This window comes from Oryctolagus cuniculus, chromosome 8 (genome assembly GCF_051225735.1).
Source record: "Oryctolagus cuniculus isolate XC-2025 breed Fujian yellow rabbit chromosome 8, ASM5122573v1, whole genome shotgun sequence".
In the NCBI taxonomy this organism is placed as follows: Eukaryota; Metazoa; Chordata; class Mammalia; order Lagomorpha; family Leporidae; genus Oryctolagus; species Oryctolagus cuniculus.
The window spans coordinates 96,901,087-96,928,493 of NC_142874.1; the positions used below are offsets into that span (position 1 = coordinate 96,901,087).

The 27,407-nt window shown below is 39.1% G+C and overlaps 1 protein-coding gene across 1 annotated transcript in view; it reads left to right on the top strand.

The window, feature by feature from the left end:
* Positions 1-10,351: 10,351 nt before the first annotated feature.
* Positions 10,352-27,407, top strand: part of STPG2 (sperm tail PG-rich repeat containing 2) — a 253,754-nt gene continuing 236,698 nt past the window's right edge. Inside the window, exons 1-5 of the mRNA XM_089302607.1 lie at positions 10,352-10,708; positions 10,941-11,067; positions 20,428-20,537; positions 23,419-23,568; positions 26,947-27,111. Of these exons, the coding sequence (XP_089158733.1) occupies positions 10,959-11,067; positions 20,428-20,537; positions 23,419-23,568; positions 26,947-27,111 (534 nt within the window). The 5' untranslated portion in view covers positions 10,352-10,708; positions 10,941-10,958. The remainder of the gene's footprint in view (positions 10,709-10,940; positions 11,068-20,427; positions 20,538-23,418; positions 23,569-26,946; positions 27,112-27,407) is intronic.

The window sequence follows — 27,407 nt, forward strand, 5'->3', positions numbered from 1 at the left end:
GAATCAATAGTTGCCACTTCTCTAGGGTGATTTATTTACACACTGATTTTGGTAAAAGTTAGTAAGAAAAATATTATGTCTATCCCTTTCTCAGATACTCCTATGTGCACAACTTCTTTCTACCCATTTTTTCATAACTTAAATGATTCCTTCATGATCTTATATTTTGTAGTAAAATCTGTACTGACAACCTCTCCCCATCTTCTCTCATCATGGGTTACAAGATGGCTCTGCCTCCAATTACTGTTTTCCTTATTTGATCCCATATTTTCCTCATCAGTGTAATTTGATTTAGGTAGATTAATAGACTACAAGGGGCTTCAAAAAGTTTGTGGAAAATGCAATTATATGATGGTACAAATCTTCTGTTAATTTTTTGATGCCCCCTTGTATTTCCCAAAGCAACCCTCAGGGTGTATGCATGCACAATGCAACATTTACTGCAAACTCTACCTGATTGAACTTTCGCATTTTAGTAATGAAACAATACCAACATTTCACAGCTCTACTGCTTTCTCACCTTCTGTCTTTTCCAACCAAATTTTACATAATTAATTTCATTAAATGATCTTAAAGCATTTCCCCCATTTTATAATTAATGCATAAATGTGTTCATTATTTATCCCTTCCTCACTATCTCTTCCATTCCTATAACCACATTTTCTCGCCATTTAGGTAATTTATATTAATAGCCTAGCATGTATCCTCACATCTTTTTCACCATGCTTATATAATCACACATAATCATCCTTTAGTATATTCATGGGCTGTTGATTCCAGGAACAATGATTTAAAGTATATAAGAGGATGTGTGTAGATTATATTCAAAAACTATGTAATTTTACTTAAGGGACTTGAGTATCCACAGATCTCGGTACACACTGGGAATCTTCAAACTAATACTCAATAGATACTGAGGTACAACTTTATTTTAAACCATCTCTAGTTACTTAGAATACCTAATATGCTGTATTCATAAACATTATGCCAGTATTTGTTATACTGTATTGTTTAGGCAATAATGGGAAGAAAAAAAGTCTGTTCATGTTCACTATGGATGAAAATTTTTTTCCAAAAATTTTTGATCTGTGGTTGGTTGGATCCATGAATATGCAACCTGCAGACACTGAGGTGTAGAGACGCTGCATAAGTGCCTCTTAGGGGGCACACCCCCCTGAAATTAGAGGTATGGCCACAGTTTCTGCTCATGCCAAAACAGGCAGGGGATGGACACATCCGCCCCAAAGGAATGTGGCAGCAGGAGCAGCAGGAGGCTAATGGACATGAATTAGTACCTGGAATATTTTTGGGAATTTGTAAATTTGTAGGAGCACCTAAAAGGGCCTGTCTCTGAAGATTTACAACACACCTCTAATCCCTATCTTAGTCCACCACACTGAATTCCTTTTCCCAAATCCTTAAGTTGATGTAAAACCTTGCCTATGTGCCTGCTAACTTGTAGACTTGCTGGTACCCTCTAAATAAAAGTACGAGCACATAGCTATCCAGTGGCTTCCTCTTAGAATGAATGCTCCCGTATTCTGTCTCTTCATTTGAAAAACCCCACACTGAGGGACAACCTTATATACCTATTTATGCACATGCACATGCACATTGAACATGTATATTTTTGTTGCTGCTATTCTTTTTTTTTTTTTGGTTGTTATTCTTTGGTTTTATACTTTCTTGAATCTTTTCTTAATAATACCTCATGGAAAACATTCCAGAAAAGTAATAATTCTCATTATCTTCCATCTGCTGGTTTACTCCCCAAATGGTCTCAACAGCCAAGTCTGGGCCAGGTTGAATCCAGGAGCTAGGAACTCCAACCTGGTCTCCCAAATGGGTGCCAGGAACCCAATTACTTGTGCCATCACTACTGCCTCCCAGTGACTGCATTAATAGGAAGCTGCTCAGGAGCTGGAGTTGGGTATCAAACCACGTACTCCAATGTGAAATTTGGGCATCTCAACTGGTGTCCTACCCACTAAACATTTAGTATGAGATATTGACAGGGTACATCTCTATATTTTTCAACTTTTCTGGGAATGTAAAACAAAACTTTTATGTTACATGTTTGCTTTGTAAATAAATTTTTGTTTTAGAATCCCAGAAAAGTTGATAAATCCACAGATACCCTATCTGTATCTCGGGCAATTTCCCGCCATTATCAGCAGCTTCCATTAGCAATGCATATTTGTTATAATTAATTAACTAATGTTGATACATTAACTGAAGTGCAAAATTCATTTGGATTTCTTTAGTTTTGCCTAATATACTTTTTTACTTCCATAATCTCATCCAGGGTACCATATTACATGTAGTTGTTATGACCCCTTAGGTTCCTTTTGGCTGTGACTATTTTTCAGGATTTCCTTATTTTTAATGACATTGATAGTTTTGAAAGATACTGGTCTATTGTCTCAGGCAGCCGGCCTGGGACTGTCTGTTTGAGGGGTCTTGCGGGACTTCTGCTGCAGGCTAATAAAGATTTTTTCTTCACTTAAAAAAAAAAAAAAGAAAAAAACGGGAAAGATACTGGTTAGGTATTTTGTAGGATTCTCCTTAACCAGCATTTGTCTAGTGTTTTCTTCACAATCAGATGTGGTTATGGTTTTTGGGGAGGAAGACTATAACTGTAAGGTGCCACTTTCATCTTCTTGTATCAAAGGTTCATACCATAAACATAACTTAGCACTGTCAATATTGATTGATTACCTAAGTGTGTTAATGTTTGTCAGGTATTTCCACTGTAAACAATTTTCTGTTTAAATATTCTCTCTGAGAGGAAGTCCATTTGTGTAATTTATGCTTAAACAGTGGAGTTATGCTCCCTCTCTTTAAGGATGAAATGTTTACATAAATTACTTGGTATTTTGAAATAAATTTATAAACTAAAATCTTTGTAGTCAAATGGAAGATTAAAATATTATTTATTTTCATCTACTTGAAAGGCAGAGTTAAAGAGACAGAGGGAGCTATCTTCCTTTACTGGTTTGCTCCCCAAATGCCTGCAACAGTTAGGGCTGGACCAGACTGAAGCCAGGAGCCCTGAACCCCACCTGGGTCTCCTACATGGTGGCAGGGACCCAATCACTTGAGCCATCATCTGTTGCCTACCAGGATGCATTAGCAGGAAGTTGGATTGGATGTGGCATGCTAATACAGGATACTGACATTGCAAGCAGTAGCTTAATCTATTGAGCCACAAGGTTTGTGCCCAAATGGAACATTTTTTTGTATTAAATTCAATGATTTTATTATTCACTATCATTTTTTTTTTGCTATTATATTCTATCAATTCTGGAAGAGGTGAATTGAAGTATCTATTATAATTTTTATTTTTTAATCAAGTTCCCTCTTGCAGTTATATTAACTTTTGCCTTATGTATTCATCTGTTACCTCATTTGATGCATATCACTTTATTATTGTGAACATCTTCATAAACTTTGCTACCTGGTATTGCTTAGTTTTATTTTTTAACCTTAAATTCTCCATAGTCTTCTACCTTGCATCAGTTTGTTTGCATTTTCCTGGTTTTACTTGGACCATGTATTTATTTTCCACCTTTCTCAATGTGTTTTAGTGACTCTTGTATACAGCACATGAGACTTTAAAAATAAATGTGACGCCAGCGCCGCGGCTCACTAGGCTAATCCTCCACCTGTGGCGCTGGCACTCCGGGTTCTAATCCCGGTTGGGGCGCCGGATTCTGTCCCAGTTGCTCCTCTTCCAGTCCAGCTCTCTGCTGTGGCCCGGGAAGGCAGTGGAGGATGGCCCAAGTGCTTGGGCCCTGCAACCGCATGGGAGACCAAGAGGAAGCACCTGGCTCCTGGTTTCGGATTGACACAAGTGAGCCAGCCGCAGCGGCCATTTGGGGGGGTAAACCAATGGAAAGGAAGATCTTTGTCTCTGTCTCTCTCTCTCACTGTCTAACTCTGCCTGTCAAAAAAAAAAACATTAAAAATTTAAAAAGTGACAATTTTTGTCTTTAATGGGAGATTCTAAAGCTTTAACACTTACACTTAGTGCAATGATTAATATGTTTAATGTTATCTATCTTAAGATTTATAATTTATATTACCTTCTTTTAATTTTTCTCATTTCTACTGAATGATCTAGTGATCATTGGTTTTAGGTTCTTACCTCTCCCCCTTTAAAAAGCGGGGTGTGTCCTATTGTAAGGTTTTCATTCTATTATTGGTCACTCTCCATTTTCCTGTGCTGAAAATCAGACTCATATTTATTACTACTTGAGAATAAAATAGCTATTATTTTTACTAAGTCATTCTATTTCCCTTACCCTGCAAAACAAGACTGGCTTTTAGAACATTTTATTTTCTCCATTCTCATCTCTTCTCTTTTCCATCAGCTATAGTGTTTGGGACTATATATGTGACCTATTTCTGCAATTCATCCAATTCCTTATTTTTTTCTAATTTATTAGACTATTACTAGTTTTCCATTCTTTTTCAGACTATAGAGTCCTTATTCAGGACATATTGTACATGTTTTTGGAAGTCTATTATATGTTTAACTAAATTTTATGGTATTTTACATAAAAATTTCATTGACTAAGAGTTTCCTCTCTCATTTATTGTGTTTTTACCTTGAGGCTTTTCATAAAGAACTCTTCATTTTTGTTTAGAACCTATTGCAAAGTGTACCCATATGGTATTTTCAGAGAGTAAGTGGCACTTTCTAAATTCTCATTTATTCATGTCTTACTTATGTAGTGATGGAAAAAAAGTTACTGGTAAATTCAGTCCCCTTTGTTCCATTCACTTTTTTTAGTTGTTTGTAAATACTGTTACTTTGTCTATTATCTTACATTGTTAAGATGAGAGTTCTAATTTCATTCTGATCTTTTACTTTTATAGGTAACTTGTTCTTTTAGCCTCAAGCATTTTTCAGATATGTCTATAAGAATGTCTCTCATTAATGTCATCTCAATTCTAGTCACTTTAATTTGAAGATACATGTCTTGGTCACAAAGAATTTTTTTTTCTTTCAAAAAATTCTCACTATTACCTTTTCTACTTTTGGGATATCTATTATTTGCATATGAGTTCTTCTGGATTTATGTTCCACGTTGGTTATTTCTTTTCTATAGATTTGTTTATGTATTTGTTGTTTTGAATTTTGACATATATCTTCCGGTTGACCTTCCAAGATAATTGGGGTTTCAACAAATGACTAACCTTTCCTCCAATTAATCTATGTAATTGTTCAGCTGGGAAATCATATATTAAGCTTCAGAATCTCCTTCCTGTTGCACATGAAACTTCCTGAGTGCTTTCATTATTTTACAACTTGTCATCTACCAGCTTTATTTCTGGTGCTGAATGCTGCTTATTTGGTAAGATCTTTGCTTCTAGAAATCACCTTGGAGAGTAGGGTTAGGTCTGTTTGTTGGAACACCCACAGTAGCAGCAGTCTTAACAGTGGTGGAAGGAAGCTCTCATTCTATTTCCCATACTGGAGCATTTATAGAACCTCAGACTTATCTTGCCTCATCCTTTTAATGTTTTTTTTTATTTTTTATTTTTTTAAATCATTTGAGTTTGCTGGACTGCCTCAGAATTTTATTTAATAGGCATTTAAGAACCCTCTTAGACTTGTAAGACTCGCAATGACAACATGATATGGTATTTTGGCATCAGCTGATTCTCTACCCAATACATTTTTACTTAGCTGTATTTTCTCACATATTTTTATATTATTAATTGTTAGCTAACTAGTATAGATGTGCTTACTAGCATAGACATATATCCTAACAAGTAGAAAAATATTTATTCATGCTTCCTATAAAAAGCTGACTTCCTTAATTATCAAAGCTTTCTTCTCAATCTCTGTTATCTGACAAAACAATACTTTTAGAAAGGCTAACACAAACTACCAGCAAACATGAATGATTATGATAAACCTACTAATTATCATACTGTGGTTCATTCTTTTATTATGGAAATAGTTACTATTGCTTGGTAGTTCCACAACATTTTGAAAAATTGTTAATTTCTCATGAAATTTAAAGTAATAAGCTGGCATCAAAAGCAGTGTTTCTTGGCTGGCATTTCATTACATTAAAAATGTACTATGCTAAATGATGTGAGAAATTAAAAAATAATGTCCTTAGAATTTAGCATTTGTAGGTGAGAAGTGGAGAGAGGGTATTTCCACAGAGATGAGTCTTGAACAAAAGCACAATGATGGAAAATGCAAGGTGTGTTTCACCTATACGTAATTTGTATGCTTGAGTAGTAGCAGAAAATAATGGGAGTAGAAAGGGTGATAAACTCATTCAGTAAGAAACAGATTTCCAAGGACAGTGACATTCTCAGAAGTATACTCCAGAAGGTAACTTAGCTGCACTGTGTGGGATAAACTATAACAGAGATACTGGAAGAAGGAATTCTAACTGAGGTATTATATCAAATCAGTAGGATTGAGAATTTCAACAAAATTACAGAAGGAATGGGGAGAGGAGGTAGATTTCAGAAAGATCACCAAAGTTGAAACAGCAGAACCTGGCAGCTGTTTGGATATATGAGAACAAAGGGAGGATCAGTAGTCTAAGAGATGTCAAGCATTATGTGAGGGAAGATGTTGCTCTTTTGAACAGAAGTAGGAAATGAAGAGGAGGAAATGGCTTTCCAGAGAAAAATGAATTAAGGTTTGGACAATTCAACTTGAATTGATGTGGAACACTCACATAAAGGTGTTAAGCAGACCTTAAGAAATGCAGGTATTATGTTCATGAGTTATGAGAATGGACAAATTTACCAAGGGAGAAACAGAAGGGGATGGGAGAAGAGAAAAATTAGAAAAAGAAACACAACATTTTCTTGAAAGGGAGGAGAGCACACTTTCATTCTCCCTATATGGTGCCTACAATGGCTGGAACACCAGTAGGTTCTTTTTGGGTTGAGATGATCTTAGTAATGGGAGCCACATGTGAAGATATGGAACAGTATGATACAGCATCTTTGTTTCCTGCCATCAAGGAGCCACTACATCACTTTTGAAACACTATCTTTAGGGCTTTATAAGAATAAATAAATATGAAGCCAAACCCAAATAAGAACTGAAAAAAAAAATGATTAGGTGTGAGACTAGAGTTTGGAACATTTTCCTCTTAATGCATGTTTCTACCATTTTAACTTGAATGCATATCATTTTACAACGCAACCTTTAATAACACTGACAAGGTATATTTAGTTGATTTTGAAAAAGAGAGTGAGCAAGCAAGCAAGCACCCTCCCATTTCTGGTTTATTTCCCAAATGCCTGCAAGGGCAGAAGTTGGCCCAGGGTCAAAGTCAGGAGCTTGGAATTCAATCTAGGTCTCCTATGTGGTTTGTAGCCACATAGGAGCCATTATTATATACTTGAGCCATTATTATTGCCACCCAGAGTCTGCCTTAACAGGAAGCTGGAGCCATGGGCTGGATTTGGTACTTGAACCCAGGAACTTGATATGAGTTGAAGGAGTATTAACTGCTAGGCCAAATGTTTACCTCCCTCCTCATCCCACTCCCTCATTATTTTAAAAGAGAAAGTGGTATCGTTTTTCACTGTGGCTATTATGTTTGTTAAACAGTTTGATTTTTTGGATCTCACTTTATTTAAAAGATTTATTTTATTTATTTGAAATACAGAGTTAGAGAGAGAGGTAGAGACAGAGAGAGAGGTCTACCATCCACTGGCTCACTCCTCAGATGGCCGCAAAGCCAGAGGTGTGCCGATCTGAAGTCAGGAGTCAGGAGCTTCCTCCTGGTCTCCCACGTGGGTGCAGGGGCCCAAGCACTTGGTCCATCCTCCACTGCCCTCCCAGGCCATAGCAGAGAGCTGGATCAGAAGAGGAGCAGCCGGGACTAGAACCAGTGCCCATATGCTGGCCCCCAGGCCAGAGCTTTAACCCGCTGCATCACAGCGCAGGCCCTGAATCTTACTTTTGTTAAAGCTTCAATTTAATCTGATGAGAATCACGAGGGCAAAAGGAAGTAAGTCAGCATCTGAAGTTAAATAATCTTAATTCAAACTAAATGGTCAGCTGGTGGTTAATTATCAATGAAACTGTTTATCAGGAATTGAGAAATGCTGAATCAAATCCTTTGTGTTTATAAGTAATTATAATTTTGTGTTAACTTTTTTAGTAATATGCTTATTCCAGACTAGTCAAGAAATATTTACCATAATAACACTGTATTACTGAATAGTAGGAAGGAAATAGATGGGACATAAATAGAGAAGAACATGGCCGGCGCCGTGGCTCACTTGGCTAATCCTCTGCCTGCGGCGCCGGCACCCCTGGTCTAGTCCCAGTTGTGGGCACCGGGTACTAGTCCCGGTTGCTCCCCTTCCAGTCCAGCTCTCTGCTGTGGCCCGGGAGTGCAGTGGAGGATGGTCCAAGTGCTGGGGTCCCTGCACCCACATGGGAGACCGGGAGGAAGCTCCTGGCTTCGGATCGGCGCAGTGAACCAATGGAAGGAAGACCTTTCTCTCTGTCTCTCACTGTTTATAACTCTCTTTCTCTCTCACTGCCTAATTCTGCCTGTTAAAAAAAAAAAAAAGTTAAAAAAGAGAAGAGCAGATATATTGATCAAGAGAATAGAGATTTTCATACTAAAAACATTTAAGAAAAGACTTTGTTTAGAATGTAGAAGTCTAAGAGACTATGCATTACAAAATTGTGAGCAATTTATAGAATGTATTTTAGCGAGGTAGTATTTTGATGGAATTTGGTTAGAAAACCAAGAAACACTGGGCCTCTGCCATTGATCAACAACCCCTCTTGTGAATTTCTTGAAAAGACAGATATTCACTGAGGAAGTGGGGAAGATAAATTGTGTTTCTAGCTGGTATTTCAGGTACAAATTCCCCTCAGAGTCCTGTGAATGACCTAAGAGTGACTCTATGAGGAACTTCTTTTGTTTAAGTTAGGTTAGGCTTAACAGCCAAAAATCAAATCAGACAGAAAGCACTTACAGTCTGCTTTACCACTCCCATTCCTCATCTCAAATCCAGTTATATCCAAAGAAAGTGTAATCTAGTCCACAGAAAAAATAAATAGGTGTTGGGGGGGGGGGGTGGTATGAGAATTTGTACCAGTGTCTACATCACCATGGCCTAAACCTGAACTTGCTCTCTGGGTTGATATCCACATTAGGATCATCAAGGGCAAGCATTCCTTAAGGAATATTCAAGAAGACTAATTTTTACAATATCAGAGGATTATCTTCCAATGCATATGGCTTTTTCTGTTTTTACCTCTTTTATTTTCTTTCTGTCATAAGAAATGTATTCTAGATCTTCTGAATAAGTAACTGTGGCACCTTGGGAAAATAAGATTAATTTAACTTTGAAAGGACTATGAGGGTTTCTCTAACAATGGAGGGAGCATCCAAGTCAGTGAGAAAGGATCAGTGATCCTGTAGTGAGGTTTCCAATATTAGTTTTCTGGCATTTTATACATCTTGTTCATCATTTCTTGTTTTTATTTGTTTTCTCAACAAAAACGCTTGAGAATTGGGACTTTTTTTTTTAATAGCTTTGTATCCCTAACTTAGCAGGGTATGGAATCTATGGTATATATTTGTGTGTTTTTCAGTGGACAAATAAGTGTATTATTTGGACAGCTATTTTGTAGGAGAAACATTTTACAGATACAGCTTTGAGAAGCATATAGCCTTATAGGGAAAATATTCCAACAGATAATGGCACAACTAAGCCACAATAAAGGACGCACTGAAGCGAGTAACACAGCGCATACCAGAGTGTAAATGCCATAAAAATCTTCAGTAGGGACAAAGTAAAATACCATTTCTGGGGGTAAAGCATGGTCAGGTTACGAGTTTTCTAAGCGTTTAAGGATCTGAATAGGCTTATTGCTGAAAACAGTCCGACACTAGTGGAGGTGGATTTTGACAGACTTCTCAAGACCTTTGAGGAAGCCAGCTTCCCGCTGTTTGAGGCTAAAAGGGCCGTAGGTTTAGTGGGATGAATTGGGCTTTCGCAGTGCCTTCACCTTGCTTTATAAACATTTGAACCAAAGCTGCCGCTGCCTGGCACCTGACCACAGAAGCAGCTTTCACTCACCTGACGTGCCCAGCGTGTTTCAGCTGCGGCGCTTCTTGTCTTTTCCCTGGTTCCCCATTTCCCGTTCCTCCCCCTGACTCCGGGTTCCTCTCAGCACGGTTTGACGGATCTAGGGCATAAAGTCAGACACACTCCTCCTCCGTGGGTCCCAGTGTAGCTGCTCTAGAGTAGGGGCGAGCTTCCAGAACCCAGTCTCGCCTCCGTGTTCTGCTTTTTCTTTCTGTTTTTGCCGAGTCTGTGGTCGTCCTGACTGACCTACAGAAAGTATCGATGGTGGTCTCTCGGCCTCACCCCTTATAATGTGTTTTCTAGGGCTTTACAGCACAGTGAAAAGGGTCAGAGACTTAACACAGTCCACGAATTAACACGGGCTCTGAGGCGAAAGGCGCGCGGCGGAGCGCGGGAACGCCGGGCGCCACTTGGCGCGCATGCTCCGTCGTGGGTCGCGTCCCGGCAAGGTAGCGCCAACCCTCCTTCCAGAGTCGGGACCCGCCTCCTCCCTAGTCTTCCGGGGCGGAGGGGAAATGGGCGGAGTCAGGACCGGAAGCACAGGGGGCGGGCACCTCCCCCCTCAGCGCCTTCGGTGGAGGAGCGCCTGAGCTCTGTCCTGGTGAATACGTGATTGTGTGGGCTGTCTTATCGCTAGTCACTCCCCATGTTGCCCCACAGTTTACCAAGGGCTAGGAATCCACCTGGGGGAAACCTGGCACTAATGGGAGGGTAGAGAGAGCGCTTCTCTAGCAGTTCCTGGCTTACGAGAGTTCTCAGGCGTTTGCGATTGACGTCTGCCCTCTTTTGCTCCACACCTCTAGCTGCCTTTTTTTTTTTTCTTCCCCGTTCAGTCTCCACTACTTCCCGTTATGTATGATCGGGCTCCCCGGTTGCTCAGATTGGTTGAAGGTGGCAGCACTGAGGCACATGTGGGTCCTGGATCCTACCAGGTACCTTTCCTGAAGCAGCAAGTAACAGGTAAGAGATGTAGGAACAGGCAAGCCTTGTGTGGCGGGCTCCCCACCTCTGCCCGCTCCGCCTCTGTGTGTCTATGACTGAAACATAAAAGCAGATGGCACCACTTCACAAGCACGACATAGAAGTAAGCGGGAAGAACACTACGCCTAGGATTTTGGGCTCCCGGTTCTGTGGACTCTATGAAGCCCAAGTCCTTTTGTTAATTCTTTCTGCCCCCCCCCCCCCTTTTTGATTGTAATTCTGCCTCACACACCTTTCTTAACAGTAACCAGGGACTTTATTTACTAAGCTGTCACTTCTATATTTCTATTTCGGAATATAATTTATAATCTCATTTCTTTTTCTTTAATGGGTCGAATCTGGTCGTCCTCATCCCCCTTGAACATACTTAGTGAGAACCCCTTTTCCCACATTCTGTAAAGAAAAACTACACTCCTATTTTTGAGAGAGGGAGTGAAGATGAAGTTAAGTAATTGCTCTTCTCATTTATTTGCAGGTAGTAAGCTAGGGAACACTTTTAATACATCAATTTGCTTTCTAGTTTTTCTGTTCTGATTTTCTGGAGCTTAATACCATCCAAATTACAGTTTTTCCTTTGTTAACCTGTATTTTCCCCACATATACCCTATGTCTGTATTTTTACACAAAAGCCAGGGTTCATTATTTTGGATCAGTTGGCACAACTGATCAGATTAGGGTTGGTTTAGGATTCTTTAGTAAAATTTTATCATCTGTCAGTGTTTTAAATCTTGCATTTCGCTACTTCTCAACATCTGATCTCAGTATTCTTGAAGCTTTTTAAAACTGTTATAATGCAGGTGTGCTGTTTAAAGCAATGAACTCCCCAACAACTTGCCACCAGTGATCTCCCAAAGTGCTTGCACCTATGATGGTTTTTTATCATTATTTTGATACATACAAAGGGCTATTTTCTATTTTAGATATACTTCTTACTACAGAGTATGTAACATCATTGTTTTCTCCTGGTTGCTTTTTCTTACTGTTGTTTTGGAAGAGTGCCTGATTCAGGTTGGGACCTGATAAACATTTGTTAAGTGCTAAAGGGGGGAATCATTTTTTCTCCCTCTCCAGCCCTTTTTTTTTTTTTAACACTTAAGCATGTACACACTGTACTTTTCATCCTTTGCTTGTTGCTTTTCTCAGGTGTACTTTCTTATTCATATTTATAACATCAAATACTATCCATATTTTTATTTGAACACTCCCAGGATTAAGTCTTTAGAGATATATGTGATTTGTGTCTCCAAAATAAGATTTCTCCTGATGGTAAGTCTTCAGCATTCCAGTTTGCTTTTTGGATATCTCTCCCTGAGTGGTCTTCAACCATCTGAAATTCCAATTTCTGAACTCATAATTTTTCCTACCAAACTGGATCCTTAAAAAAAATTCCCTAGTTGTCTATCATGAACTTTAAGCCTGGGGCTTATTCTAGACTTCTTCTCTGCTTAACTGCTTCTGTTGATCATTAAGACCTATTGATTCTATCTTTAAAATCTTTTTATAATTGGTCTTTTTCTATTTAAATTTTATGGTTTGGCTGGTGCTGCGGCTCACTTGGCTAATTCTCTGCCTGCGGTGCCGGCACCCTGGGTTCTAGTCCCGGTTGCTTCTCTTCCAGTCCAGCTCTCTGCTGTGGCCCTGGAAGGCAGTGGAAGATGACCCAAGTCCTTGGGCCCTGTACCCGCATGGGAGACCGGGAGGAAGCGCCTGGCTCCTGGCTTCTGATCGGTGCAGCGCGCTGGCCATAGCAGCCTTTGGGGGGTGAACCAACAGAAAAGGAAGACCTTTATCTCTCTCTCTCTCTCACTGTCTAACGTTCTGATCTCTGACTTGGTTTTCTACTTTATCTGATCTTTCCAGGCACTCACACTTCCACAGACACTTGATATACATTTTAGTAATTACAACTTACTAGTTTTCATAAGTTATTGCTTGCTTACCTCTATATATTTGTACTTGATCTTTGGCCAGTATACTCTTTCTGCTTCACTTGGCTAATTCCTTTTTATTCTTTGAGACTCAGCTAAAGTAAATTGTTCTGACTCTTCTTTTTCTCAGGCTTTTCTTCTCTGACTCCTTAATGACTTTTTTTTTAACAGCACTTTAATTATATGTTGTAATTACTGTTTAAGTTACCTGGAGCACCACTAAAAGATGAACTGTTTGAGGTCAGTAACCATGATCTCTACTCCATTATTCTCAATTTTTAGCTCAATACTGTAACCAACAAATGGTTCTCAATAAAAACAAACAAATCATGAAATAAAATTATATTGAGGCACATATGACAATTAAAATTTCTTACAAATGTGTGTTAATTTGGTTTAGAGTGTAGCAAGTAGAATGTGTCAAGGCCCTTTTACTGTTTAATAGGATGTGCCTTGTTTACTGATTAAACAAACTAGGAAATTCCATACCTTGGAACTTTGAGCATCTGCATCTTGCAGGTTGTTTTTTTTAAAGCAATACTAGGGGTGACGTGCTGATAAGAGGAGGAATAGGTGTTCCTTTCATCACCTCTTTGCTAGGTGGTACATTTTACCTCACCTGTCCTTAAGACCAATAATACCCAGACTATGCGTTTATTTCAGCTCAGGATTAGGTGGATTTTTACACAGTATGAAGTGGAAAGAGAAGATATTGGGACTTTGTATTGCTTACTGGTTATCTTGAACCTCACAAGAACAGAACACTTTAGAGGTGTGTATACTCTTATTCTCAAACTTTCTGTCTACTAACTATACTGTCCTCTTACTGTATATGTCCTGCTTGGTGTTAATCCACAGTATATCATTTCCAGAATTATTTAATATTGTTACCTTTCCTGGCATTATTGTGCCAAGGAGAATTTTGTTGCTTTTTGAGCTTACTTACATAACCTTACATTAGCTGTATATTCATTATCTATTTTGGTTCTATATTAGCCATCTAAGTTCGGTGATAACACTTCCTAAATATATTTTTTTTCCCAAGATATCTTCTTTTATGAGAGAGTAGTTAGTTTTATCTGCCACAGAGCATTAGTTGTCTGTGGTCCCATAGATGTGCCTGTATGCTTATGCCAACAATGATGATTTTTATTTATTAACCAATCAGAATACAAGGAAGCTGCATCAGGGAAGGCAATCTATCTTTATTTGTGTTTAAATAAATGTGTGTAATTGCTGTATATGTTTATGTTCCTGAAGATGAGTGCATATTTCAAAGGCCTAGTTATTTCCTATATGTGAAGAATGCCCTTTTCTTTGTCCTGTGGCTGTCTTTGTGGCTATAGATCTTGTCTTTTAATCCTATACTGCCCATCTTCTTCCTCAGAATGGACTTTTACTGCTTCATGCCAGTTTGATTTATCTTTTGCTTGATGCCTCAAATTTAATATATACCGAACTGAACTTCTTTCTTTCCTTTCAAATCCTTTTCCCTCCTATATTATTAATTCCTGCTGCCAGTTTGATTTATCATTTATAATTGACACCTCACATTGTCAATTTATCTATATACCCCAAATCAGACTCCAATTCCCTGAGCCATTTTCTATATTTTATACCTTAATTATTAGCAGCACTATTTGTAGTGCAATCCGTTATTTGAAGCCAGATTTATCTTATTTATTATTATGCCCTCACTGCCTATCATGCATGCACATCAAATACATAATAAAGTATGCGTATTGTTGAATGAATAACTAAAATTATAGTTTATAATATTGCTGAGTCTGTATGTATTGTTTACTATACAAGGCACTATGATAACTGACCAAACATTCTGCTTTCTCAGGGACTGTCTTGGTTTTAGCACCAAAACTCTCATGTCATGGGTAAACTGGGACAGTTGGTCTCTCTAATTATAAACATTAAATATGCAGCTATGAATAAAATGGGAAAGTCTCTCCTTCATGGAGCTTATAAACATTTTAATTTCCTTGAGGTTTGACTTGTGGTCAAATTTCATATATACTTTAAGCTTATTGAAAAAGTACTATAATATGGCCAGCGCCATGGCTTACTTGGCTAATCCTCCACCTGTGGTGCAGGCACCCAGGGTTCTTGTCCTGTCTGGGGCAGCAGATCCTGTCCCAGTTGTTCCTCTTCCAGTCCAGCTCTCTGCTGTGGCCCAGGAAGGCAGTGGAGGATGGCCCAAGTCCTTGGGCCCTGCACCCGCATGGGAGACCAGGAGAAAGGCCTGGATCCTGGCTTTGGATAGGTGCAGTGTGCCGGCTGTAGCGGCCATTTGGCCATTTAGGGGGTGAACCAACAGAAGGAAGACCTTTCTCTCTGTCTCTCACTCTCACTAACTGCCTGTCCAAAAAAAAAAAAAAAAAAAAAAGAAAACTTTGTTAAGAAGATTAGCTTTCTTGGTTCTTTATGTTGTCTCTTTCTACTTGTATACAAGGGAAATCCAAAGATTTTTGTAAAGTAGAACTAATAATATCTATTTTGTTGCTAGACATTTTGAAATTTATGTATAGTTTTTTCATTATGCAGATTTTCCATGAATTGTTAAATGTTGAGTACATGGAGCTGTTGTGTGTTTGTTTCTTAATGAATCAGTACTTTTAATGAATTTTACTTTTGTGTGGGTGTATTTATTAGATTCTGCCATTTTTCTGATGACAACTCTCAGAACTTGTTTGACCTTAGCTTTCATAGTTTTCCTATCTATGTAAACATTACATTATTGTTTGTGTGAACCAAAACATAAAGCCTTTTTGAGGGTATTTTGCACAGTGGTTAAGGTGCTGCTTGGGACACCTGCATTCCATAGTAGAGTGCCTGCATTCAAATCCTGGCTCTGCCTCTGATCCAATTTTATGCTACTGCACCCTGGGAGGCAATAGGTATGGCTCAAGTTCTTAAGCCCCAGTTACCTATTTAGCATAGTTATAGATTGAGTTCTGGCTTCAGCCTCATTCAGCCCTGGGTATTATAGGCATTTAGGGGAGTGAACCAGTGGATGGTAATGATGATGATGATGGGAGAGAGAAAGAGAGAAAGATAACATCCATCTTCTGGTTCACCACCCTAAATGGCTTCGTCAGCCAGGCCTGGTCTAAGTTAAAGCTAGGAGTCTGGAACTCAATCTGCATCTCCCATTGGGTGGCACGGAACCACATATTTGAGTTATTATTCGTTGCATCCCTGGGTGTGCATAACAGGAAGCTATAATTGGAAGCCAATTTGAGACTTGAACCCACACTCTGAGATGGATAATATACAATGCAGGTGTTCTAGGTGGTGTCATAACCATTGCATCAAACGTTTGTCTTCATCCTTGCATTGTTAAATTTCTTTTCATTGACTTTTTTTTTCTGTTTATAGGTAATGTTTTTCTGCCTCTTGGAAGTATGCTGTGGTAATTTGTACAATTTACTTTATAAAATCTGTTGCTTGATAGGTATGTGTATAAGTGTATATTTATGTGTTTTGAATGAAATCTAAAATGCTGTTCTTTGGTTACTTTGTGAGATTTGGAGTGTTTTTCTGGTGTGCTGAGTTTCTTTAACAGACAACTGCTGCCTTTTCAAAGTGAACTTTGGCTTACTTTTAAGGATTTCTGTTTTTGTGGTCTTTGTTACTTTTCTGAGGGTGTTTTATATCTTTTTCTTTGCTTTCTTTTTCTGCTTTGGGACAACCAACTTAAATCATCACTTATAAAATTATTACTCAGAATTTTAACATCTTCCATGAATCTTTTCCCAGCATCCTCTATGTGGAAAAGAACTTCTCTTCCTTTTTAGTTCTGTGTATTGTCATCCATTATGGCACTTGAGATGTTTTTCCTTGTTTAAAATTATTTTAATACTTTTTTTTTAGAGCCAAAGAGATTGTTGTTTATTTGAGAATGTTTGCTTCTTTTATGCTGACACTGATAACACAGCTAAATAATATTTTGAGTTGTTTATTAATATACTTAGGCCTCAAAGTAAGATTTTATTTCAGGGGCTGATGCTGTGGTGTAGTGGGTAAAGCAGCAGCCTGCAGCTCTGGCATCTATATGGGCAGTGGTTCGAGTCTTGGCTGCTCTACTTCTTATCCAGTTCCCTGCTAATGGCCTGGGAAAGCAGTGGGAGATGGCCCATGTGCTTGGGTGCCTGCACCACTCTTGTGGCGGCACTGGAAGAAGCTCCTGGCTCCTGGCTTTAAATCAACCCAGCCCTGGCCATTGCAGCCATTTGGAGAGTGAACCAGTGAAAGGTAGATTTAAATGTTTGTCTGTCTCTCTCTGTAACTCTGCCTTTTAAAGAAATTAATAAATCTTTTTATGAAAAGTGTAAATTGTTTCTACTTTTAAATAGATTAATAAAAATTAAAAAAAGTTTTATTTGTTTGAAAGGCAGTTTGAAAACTAGTTGGGTAGATAGATCTTCTGTCTAGTGATTTGCTCCCCAAATGGCCTCAAAAGCTGGAGCTAGGCCAAACAAAGACCAGGAGCCTGGAGCTGCATCTGGGTCTCCCACGTGGGTGACAGGGGCCCAACCAAGTACTTGGACCATCTTCTGCTGCCCTCTCAGGCACATTAACAGGAAGCTGGATTGGAAGTGGAGGAACCAGGACTTGAACTGATGGTTGATATGGGATACCATCTGCATCACAGGTGTCAGCTTTACCCATTGTGCCACAACACTGGACATAAATAGATTATATTTTACTATCAGTAAGATATTTACTATACTAATTTGAAAGGCAGAGTTACAGAGAGAGAGAAGTGGGGGGAGAGAGAGAGAGAGAAAGGAGGGAGGGAGGGAGAGAGAGAGGGGGGGGGAGGGTAAGAGAGGGGTCCTTCATCTACTGGTTCACTCCTCAAATGGCCACAACAGCTGGGACTGGGCCAGGCTGAAGCCAGAAGCCAGGAGCTTCTTCTAGGTCTTCCACATGGATACAGGGGCCCAAGCACTGGGGCCATCTTCCACTGCCTTCCCAGGTGCATTGGCAGGGAGCTGGACTGGAAATGGAGCAGCCAGGACCTGAACTGGTACTCATGTGGGATGCTGGCTCTTCAAGCTCTGGCTTAACTGACTGTGCCACAGTGCTGGCCTCATAAATTCTTAGATTTGCACACGTGTTCTTTTAGTGTACATGTTATTTAAAAAATTTGTTTGAAGTGCAGAGTAAAAGGGAAAGGGAGAGAGGTCTTTCATCTGCTGGTTTACTCCTGAAATGGCTGCAATAACCAGGTCTGGGTCAGGCTGAAACCAGGAGCCAGGAACTCCATCCTGGTTTCTCATGTGGATGCCAGGGGCCCATATATGTGGGTCATCTTCCTCTGGCTTCCCAGGTGCATTAGCAGGGAGCTGGATTGGATGCAGAGCAGCTGGAACTGAAACCCAACACTTGGATTGGCATTCCAGTACTGGGATGCTGGTGTTGCAAGCAGTGGCTTAACCCACTGTGCCATATTGCTGGTCTCTAGTATACAAGTTTTGAGTCCTTACTTTCATTCTTTTGTTACCAGTTGAATATAGCTGCTTTATTCTCCATCAGCTTTTTTTTTTTAAAGATTTATTTTTTATTTCTTTGAAAGACAGAGTTACAGAGAGAGGTAGAGACAGAGAGAGAGGTCTTCTATCCACTGATTCATTTCCCAGATGGCCGCAATGGCTGGAGCTGCGCCGATCCGAAGCCAGGAGCCAGGAGCTTCTTCCGGGTCTCCCACGTGGGTGCAGGGGCCCAAGGACTTGGGCCATCTTCTACTGCTTTCCCAGGCCATAGCAGAGAGCTGGATCGGAAGAGGAGCAGCTGGGACTAGAACCGGTGCCCATATGGGATGCCGGTGCTTCGGGCCAGGGTGTTAACCCGCTGCGCCACAGCGCTGGCCCCTCCATCAGCTTTTAACATCTATTTTGCTTAAACTGCACTGATTTTGTCATTACGGTTCTTGAATTTTTTTTTATAAGTCTCTAGTACTCTCTCCATGTTTGTCAAATTTTATGATTGCTTGTTTCAATGAAGTTTTATCTTGGATTTGTAAACATTTGTTTAGAGTTGCACAATCCAGAAATATGATATATGAAAGCGAGGAGACATTAACGACTATCTTCTTTTACTCAACATTTCTATAATTTATTCTATAAAAATAACATGCTATTTCGAAACATGAAACAGATTTGGAGGTTGAAAATTTTTTATCAGATAAATAGAACTACTTTTACCACAAGTCCTGTCCTTGTCACTGTTGCTGAACTAGAGTAATGAGACAAAGTTTGAGGATAAAGAGAAAGTTCATTCTATTGATAGAATGAGAATGTAGCAGACAAACACCTATAGAGCTACCATCTTCCTGAGTGAACAAAGTTCAGAGTTTTTAAGGATTTCAAAAGGGAAAGCTGTGCTTAGGAAGGTAAGACTAATAATGCATGAAAAATTAGAGACAGGGGCTCAGGAGTAAGCAGCCAAACACCGAAACTGGTTGTGGATCCAAAAACAGGATTATTTGTTATAAATCTCAAGCATCATTACAATTTCTTGAGAAACGTGGAAGGAGAATGGATGGCTTGATCTTAATATGCGCAAAACAACACATTCTGGATGGGTGAGTGCTGCAAAACATTATGTGGCCGGCATCTGGAAGATGAAAAGCACTGGGTTAAGAGACTGGAGTGTTTCATTAACCATATGAGGTCTACTGCTCCTAAAATATGACTAGTGAGGTTTATTGTGTCCTTACTCACCTTCATCCCATTACACCATGTTACAATGCCATTTTCATCCTGACCAAATATATTAGAAGAAAAAAAATTTTTTTCCTTTGGGTATTTTTTCTGTTTTCTGATAAGTTGTGTAGTTTCTTATATTTATTAAAAAGTAAAGGTTCTGATCCAATTTTTACTTTTTAAAAATGGATCTTATTTTTAAAAAGTAATAACTTCTGTGACAAGCCTTTAGTTCTGAAAAATAGTCTCAATATTGAGTGTTCTTTTTTTTTAAAGATTTATTTATTTATTTCAAAGTCAGAGTTACACAGAGAGAGAAGGAGAGGCAGAGAGAGAGGTCTTCCATCAGCCGGTTCACTCCCCAGATGGCTGCAATGGTCAGAGCTGTGTTGATCCGAAGCCAGGAGCCAGGAGAATCTTACGGGTCTCCCACGAGGGTGCAGGGGCCCAAGGATTTGGGCCATCTTCTACTGCTTTCCCAGGCCATAGCAGAGAGCTGGTTGGGAAGTAGAGCAGCTGGGACTCAAACTGGTGCCCATATGGGATGCTGGCACTGCAGGCGGCAGCTTTATCCGTTCTACACCAGCACCGGGCCCTGAATGTTCTAAATGATTTTATCTGAGTGTTTTTTCTTTGAAATCCTTGAAATGTTATTTTACCTGCCATTAAATATGATTTTATTTTTATAGGTGGCTATGCACCATTTCTTTCTTTGGCTGCCAGAGAAAGTACTTCTGTTGCCTCTAACACTGAGAAAGATGGTCCAGGTCCAGGACACTATAATGTTTCAGAAGCACAGGTACATTTATAAATTCATTATAATTGAGTCAGTGAAAGTCATATTTTTCTCCCCTAATGGAACCAAATGTCATTTGTTACATTTTTCCCCTATTAGTGTTTTCTTTCTCTTTTTAATCTATGTTTTGTAATTTGAGTAATAGAAAAAATGAGTTTGATATTGGTTGCTTTATCGGGTGTTTTTCATTATTCTTTAAATCCTATAAGGTACAAACCATTTAGCCAAAAGAATGGGAGATCAATATATATGGAAGAGATTGTCAAAAGAGTGAAGGAATTGGTTTTCAAAAGCTATAGCTGTTTCATTTATATCCTGTTTCTTTATAGACATAAGAGTCTGACCAGAATATATGCAATGGTCCACTCAGAAACAGTGTATAACTCCGATATCTTCATAATCGCAGATGTCATCTTTTATCATTTTGGAATTTTATTTGAATTAACTATTTGTCAGTTGATAATTTTTGATTCTGGAGAATCCGGATATGCTGCATGATGGGCCATGGAAGATTCCTCCCAATGTCTTCCTTTGTATGAAACAATGTTTAAAAATAATCTAAAAATAACCTTAGGTGTTAGTAATCTGCTGCAATAGTTACTACACTGCTATGGACATGTGTGTCTTATATAGGAGTGTGGGTGAGTTCAAGTTGGTCCTCTGATTCTGATCCAACTTCTTGCTAATGTACACCCTGGTAGGCACCAGGTGATAGGTTGTGTAATCTGGTCCCTGCCACTTACCTGAGGAATTTGGATTGAGCTCTTGGCTGTTGACTTTGGCCTGGCCCAGCCCTGGGTATTTTGGGTATTGGAGAAATGAACCAGTGGATGAAAGATGTTTCTCTCTCTCTCTCTCTCTCTCTCTCTCTCTCTCTCTCTCCTTGTCAAATCAATTAAAACAAAACAAACAAAAATGTAATCTGAGTATAAAACCATCCTGTTGCCAATAAACCTACATTAACTTCCTTGGAGATCACCAAAATGAACATAATTAATCCTAAACAATTTTTTTTTTTTTTGCCTTTTTGCTGCCATGTGATTGTCAGCATTTTTCAAGTTCGTTTTGGAAGTAAAATTTTCCCAGGCCTTGGAAAATATACACGATTTTTGCCCTGCAGTTTTGAGAATTCCTGTCTCTGATTCCTATTTTTTTTTTTTTAAGATTTATTTATTTATTTGAGAGGCAGAGTTACACAAGAGAGAGAGAGCGAGCAAGCACTTCTATCCATTGGTTCCTTCTCCAAATGGCTGCAATGGCTGGAGCTGGGCAGATCTGAAGCCAGGAGCTTCTTCTGGGTGTCCCACATGAGTGCAGGGGCTGAAGCACTTGGGCCATCTTCCACTGCTTTCCCGGGCCATCGGCAGGGATGCTGGATTGGAAATGGAACAGCTGGGTCTCCAATGGGTGCCCATATAGAGAGCAGGCATCACAGACAGAGGCTTAACCTACTATGCCACAGTGCAGGCCCTAGCCCGGATTTCTGTTTTAAAAACTGTGTTTTCTTGGGGCCAGTGCTGTGATATGCTGCCAGAATCCCATATGGGTGCTGGTTAAAGTCCTGGCTGTTCTACTTCCTGTCCAGCTCCCTGCTAATGTGCCTGTTAAATCTTTGAAGGATTGCCCAAGTGCTTGGGCTCCTGAACTCATGTGGGAGACCCAAATGAAGCTCCTGGCTTTGGCCTGGCCCAGCCCTGGCAGTTACAACTCTTTGGGGAGTGAACCAGTGCATGGAAGATTCTCTGTCTCCCTCGCTCTGTGACTCTGATTTCGAATAAATAAGTAAATCTTCAAAACAAAACAAAACAAAACCCAGAGTTTTCTTGTATTCTTTTAGACTGCTCTAATTATAGTAAATTTTAGTTTGGATTCTAAGTTAAAACTGACAAAACTGTTATTACCTGCTTTTACTAGAACTTTTTTTTTTTTTAACTTTTATTTAGTAAGTATAAATTTCCAAAGTACAGCTTATGGATTACAATGGCTCCCCCACACCCCATAACTTCCCTCCCACCTGCAACCCTCGCAACTCACGCTCCCTCTCCCATTCCATTCACATCAAGATTCATTTTCAATTATCTTTATAGGCTAATCATGCACCTGCGGCACCGGGCTGCTGGGTTCTAGTCCCGGTCGGGGTGCTGGATTCTGTCCTGGATGCTCCTCTTCCAGTCCAGCTCTCTGCTGTGGCCCGGGAAGGCAGTGGAGGATGGCCCAAGTCCTTGGGCCCTACACCCACATGGGAGACCAGGAGAAGCACCTGGCTCCTGGCTTCGGATCAGTGTGGTGCGCCGGTTGGAGCGGCCATTGTGGGGGTGAACCAACGGAAAAGGAAGACCTTTATCTCTGTGTCTCTCTCTCTCACTGTCTACTCTGCCTGTCAAAAAAATAAATAAATAAATAAAAAGAACTAAAAAATATATATAAAACTTTTTTTTTTAAGGATTTATTTATCTATTTGAAAGGCAGAGCTACAGAGAGAGAGGAAAAGGTCTTCCATCCACTGGTTCACTCCCCAGATGGCTGCAATGGCCAAAGCTGAGCTGATCCAAAGCCAGGAGCCAGGAGCTTCTTCCAGGTCTCCCAGGTGGGTTTAGGGGCCCAAGGACCTGGTCCATTTTTGACTGCTTTCCCAGGCCACGGCAGAGAGCTAAATCAGAGTGAAGCAGCTGGGACCCATATGGGATGCCCTTGTTCTAGGTGGCGGCCTTACCTGCTACACCACAGTGCTGGCCCCTAGAACTGTGTCTTCAATTAAGAGTCTTAATTTTTTTAGGTTCGGTTTTAACACTACATGTTAATAGTGATGTTTAATATTTATCAAATAAAAATCAATTGCAAAGTGCTTTTAATTATTTTATATATTTTTTTCTCTCCAATTTAGTGTAATATAAAAGGAGGCCGTAGTCTACAAAACCGGGAGAAACGTTTTAAGAAGTTTATTTCAGATAATCCAGGACCAGCAAGCTATGATCAGTGTTTTCCTGGAACAGTATACAGAAAAGTACTGGAGGCTAAAGAGCATCTTCAGTCAGTATGTTGGTATTTTAAATAATGCTTTCATGACATTTCTTTTAGTTAAGATAAAGAAAAGGTTTAGTATTTTTTGTGATGTTAGTACATTTAAAAAGCCTCACTGACAGAATTAGCAGATTTCTTAGTCTCCATATTGTATTTAGTTTATAATTAAATGAGTACTTAAAAATTTATAAAAAATTTTTTAACTGTGTTGGTATCTAACTTCATTTTTGTGCTTGAGAAATCTAATGTTTATGAGGAATAGGAAGTAAGAAAGATTTGAAAGACTATCTGAGTTTACCTGTTAGAGAGGAAACTCTGTGTTAAGTATTGTTAATAATGCAGGGAAATTAAAAACGTGATTCCTGAAGTATAGAAGTTTAAAAAATTTGGATGGAAAAGAACATATAGGTTACTACTAATTCAAGATAAAATGTGTTAGGCTGTAAATGCATGATCATGTATTAAATGCCACAGAAATTTTAAAAAGATCTATGGTAATATAGGATGGTATAATTTATAGAGAATTTATGGCGGAGACTGGTCTTGAGGTAGGATTTGAGGAATAAGATTGTAATATTCATTCCAGACATGGAATGCTATGAATGAAGATATGGAAGTGGAGTTTTTAAAGAAGTAATGATGGAGCTTTCACATGGTGCATTTGGTTAATCCTCCAGCTGTGGCCCTGGCATATGGGCACTGGCTCTAGTCCTGGCTGCTCCTCTTCTGATCCTGCTCTCTGCTATGGCCTGGGAGGGCAGTATTAGATGGCCCAAGTGCTTGGGCCCCTGTACACATGTGAGAGACTTGGGAGAAGATCCTGGCTTCTGGCTTTGGGTCGACTTAGCTCCGGCCATTGCAGCCATTTGGGGAGTGAACCAGCGGTTGGAAGACCTTTCTCTCTGTCTCTTCCTCTCACTATCTGTAACTCTGTCTCTCAAATAATAAATAAAAATATTGGAAAAAAAAAGAAAAGGTAATGAGGAGACTGTTTTAACTGGAATGAGGAATTTATAGTAGAGACTAACGTAGGTGATATGTTTGGAAAGATGTGCTGCTGCTACATAGCAAATAATTTTGACACCCAAACCTCCTCCTTTGAAATAAATAATAGTATCTAGTGGATTTTGCTCATGGTTTATTTAGAGCGTATCCCTTCTCTTGCCCTTATTTCTTTATGTATCTTGTATTAATTGTATTTTAATCAGTTCTCTATTGAAGAGGATATTTTTCAGGGTTGAGTCCTCAGTTGAATAATGTCAGTGTAATGACATTGGGGTTAAGTTTTATAATGTATTTAAACATCAGTTATTTCATGTATGAGGACAAAGTAACTGTTCATTTACTTATGTAAGGATTTATCAAACATTTATTGATGTATCAGACAGCTGTAATTTTAACAGGAAAGTAATGACTGAAATTCAGTAAAGTGAAAGTGATGAAATCATGTCATAGAACCATGATCAAATTTCACTAGTAGCCTAAAGTGGGAGTCTAGGAAAGAATAGAACAAACAATTGAATTTGATCTTCAAGAAGGATTTACTAAGTTATAAAGAAAAGGAAAAGGATTCTAGACAGCAAAAACAACATTAATAGGCTGGCGCCGCGGCTCACTAGGCTAATCCTCCGCATGTGGTGCCGGCACACCGGGGTCTAGTACCGGTCGGGGCACCGGATTCTGTCCTGGTTGCCTCTCTTCCAGGCCAGCTCTCTGCTGTGGCCAGGGAGTGCAGTGGAGGATGGCCCAAGTCCTTGAGCCCTGCACCCCATGGGAGACCAGGATAAGTACCTGGCTCCTGCCATTGGATCAGCGCGGTGCGCCGGCTGCAGCGTGCCGGCCGCGGCGGCCATTGGAGAGTGAACCAATGGCAAAAGGAAGACCTTTCTCTCTGTCTCTCTCTCTCTCTCACTGTTCACTCTACCTGTCAAAAAACACACACACAACATTAATAGACTCTGAGATGTTTAGTATGCTCAGAGAAGAGCAAAGTTTCTTGGAATGTTTAAAGTATAGGATGTAAGGGACAATAGTAGGAATAGAGGTTGGAGAAGGAGATAGGGTCATTATTTTGTAAAATCTTGATACCATGTAATTGCTTTTTGAAAGTACAGAATGGAGAATAAACCATTCCATGCTTCTTGTTTTAATATGGTAAGTAATCTCATGAGAGTCATTGGAAGTTAATAGTGATAAGAAAAAGAAAATTCTGTGATAGTTTGTTTATAACATAATTGTATATGTCCATATGTGTTTATAACTATTGTACTTACTTATTTTTTCCAGAAATAATAGGGATCAATGTATTCTTTTTTTTTTTTTTTTTATTTGGCAGGCAGAGTTAGACAGTGAGAGAGAAAGACAGAGAGAAAGGTCTTCCTTCCATTGGTTCACCCCCCAAATGGCCGCTACGGCCAGCGCACTGCACTGGTCCAAAGCCAGGAGCCAGGTGCTTCCTCCTGGTCTCCCATGTGGGTGCAGGGCCCAAGGACTTGGGCCATCCTCCACTGCCTTCCCGGGCCACAGCAGAGAGCTGGACTGGAAGAGGAGCAACCGGGATTAGAACCTGGTGCCCATATGGGATACTGGCATCTCATGCGGAGGATTAGCCAAGTGAGCCACGGCGCAGGCCCGGAATCAATGTATTCTTAATTATCCAAATAACTAAATCCTTTGAATGTCAATATTTTTATCTGATGTATTTTATATTAATATTTTAAATGTTACTCCTTCCTGTTTTTGTTTAGACGTATTGTACATTAAAGCAAATTTTAAAAAGAGGACAATCACCTTAAAACCTCTCACATTAACATTGTTTTAGTTTTTGCAAAGCTTCTTTCAATATTGTCACATTTGCTTTCTTATAAATTTCTATATGACTTCACATAACTTACATAACTAAATTCATAGTTAAATTTTTTATTTTTCTGTTTTAATTTAGTGTTATTTTCCTGGTACATAGTATGTGCATGATTAGGGTATTTATACAAGGTCTGGGTAATGTGGAGATAAGTTAGGACCTGGAAAATAATGAAACTCAGAAATGTTATTAAAAATATAAAGCATGTTTTTGTATGGCAAATTGAATAATAGCATAATTGTTCATGTGATTCTTGGAATTCTTGCCTTTGAATCAATATTTATTTTACTAAGCAGGTGCATAACTGATGCAAATGAGAGAGAATTCATACATCTTTATGGTGACTTTAGTAGTTTGGTTTATAAAATGACATTAGACTTGAATTTACTCCTTTGAGTTACTTTTAGAAATACTTTTTTGGTTTATATTATGAAATTCATTGTCAATATTTAATAGCTTTTAATAAAATTTCATATCTAATTCTCTTTTCCTTGTGTCTTTGAGTAAATAATATAAAATGTTTCCTTACAGAAAATTTCAAGAGCACGAACACTTACCAAAACTCTGGATATTCCTTCAATTCCTTCTTGTGGACAGTCATGTGGTTATCATATCAATAAGGATGATAGTATTATAAAATGTGTTCCACCTGCTAGTGATGACACACTAGGTCCAGCATACTATAAGCCTCTATTTGTAAGTATAATGCATTTCATGACAGTTGGACGATTGTGTTTGTTTATGCACGTTTTAGTTCATGTAATACAAATTGTGGTAACAAATAGACACCCACATTTCAGTGATTTAAAACAAAGGAATTTTGCTCCCATTCATCTGGACACTACTTGTTGATAAGTGACTTTCTTCCATGTAGAGATTCAAGGACATAGTCATATTCTGTTTGTATTTCTGTCATCCCCTAGGGCCTGGTCATCTAATCTATATCTAGCTAATAGAAGAGGCTGGAAGATTATGAGTGGGAGATTTTTGTA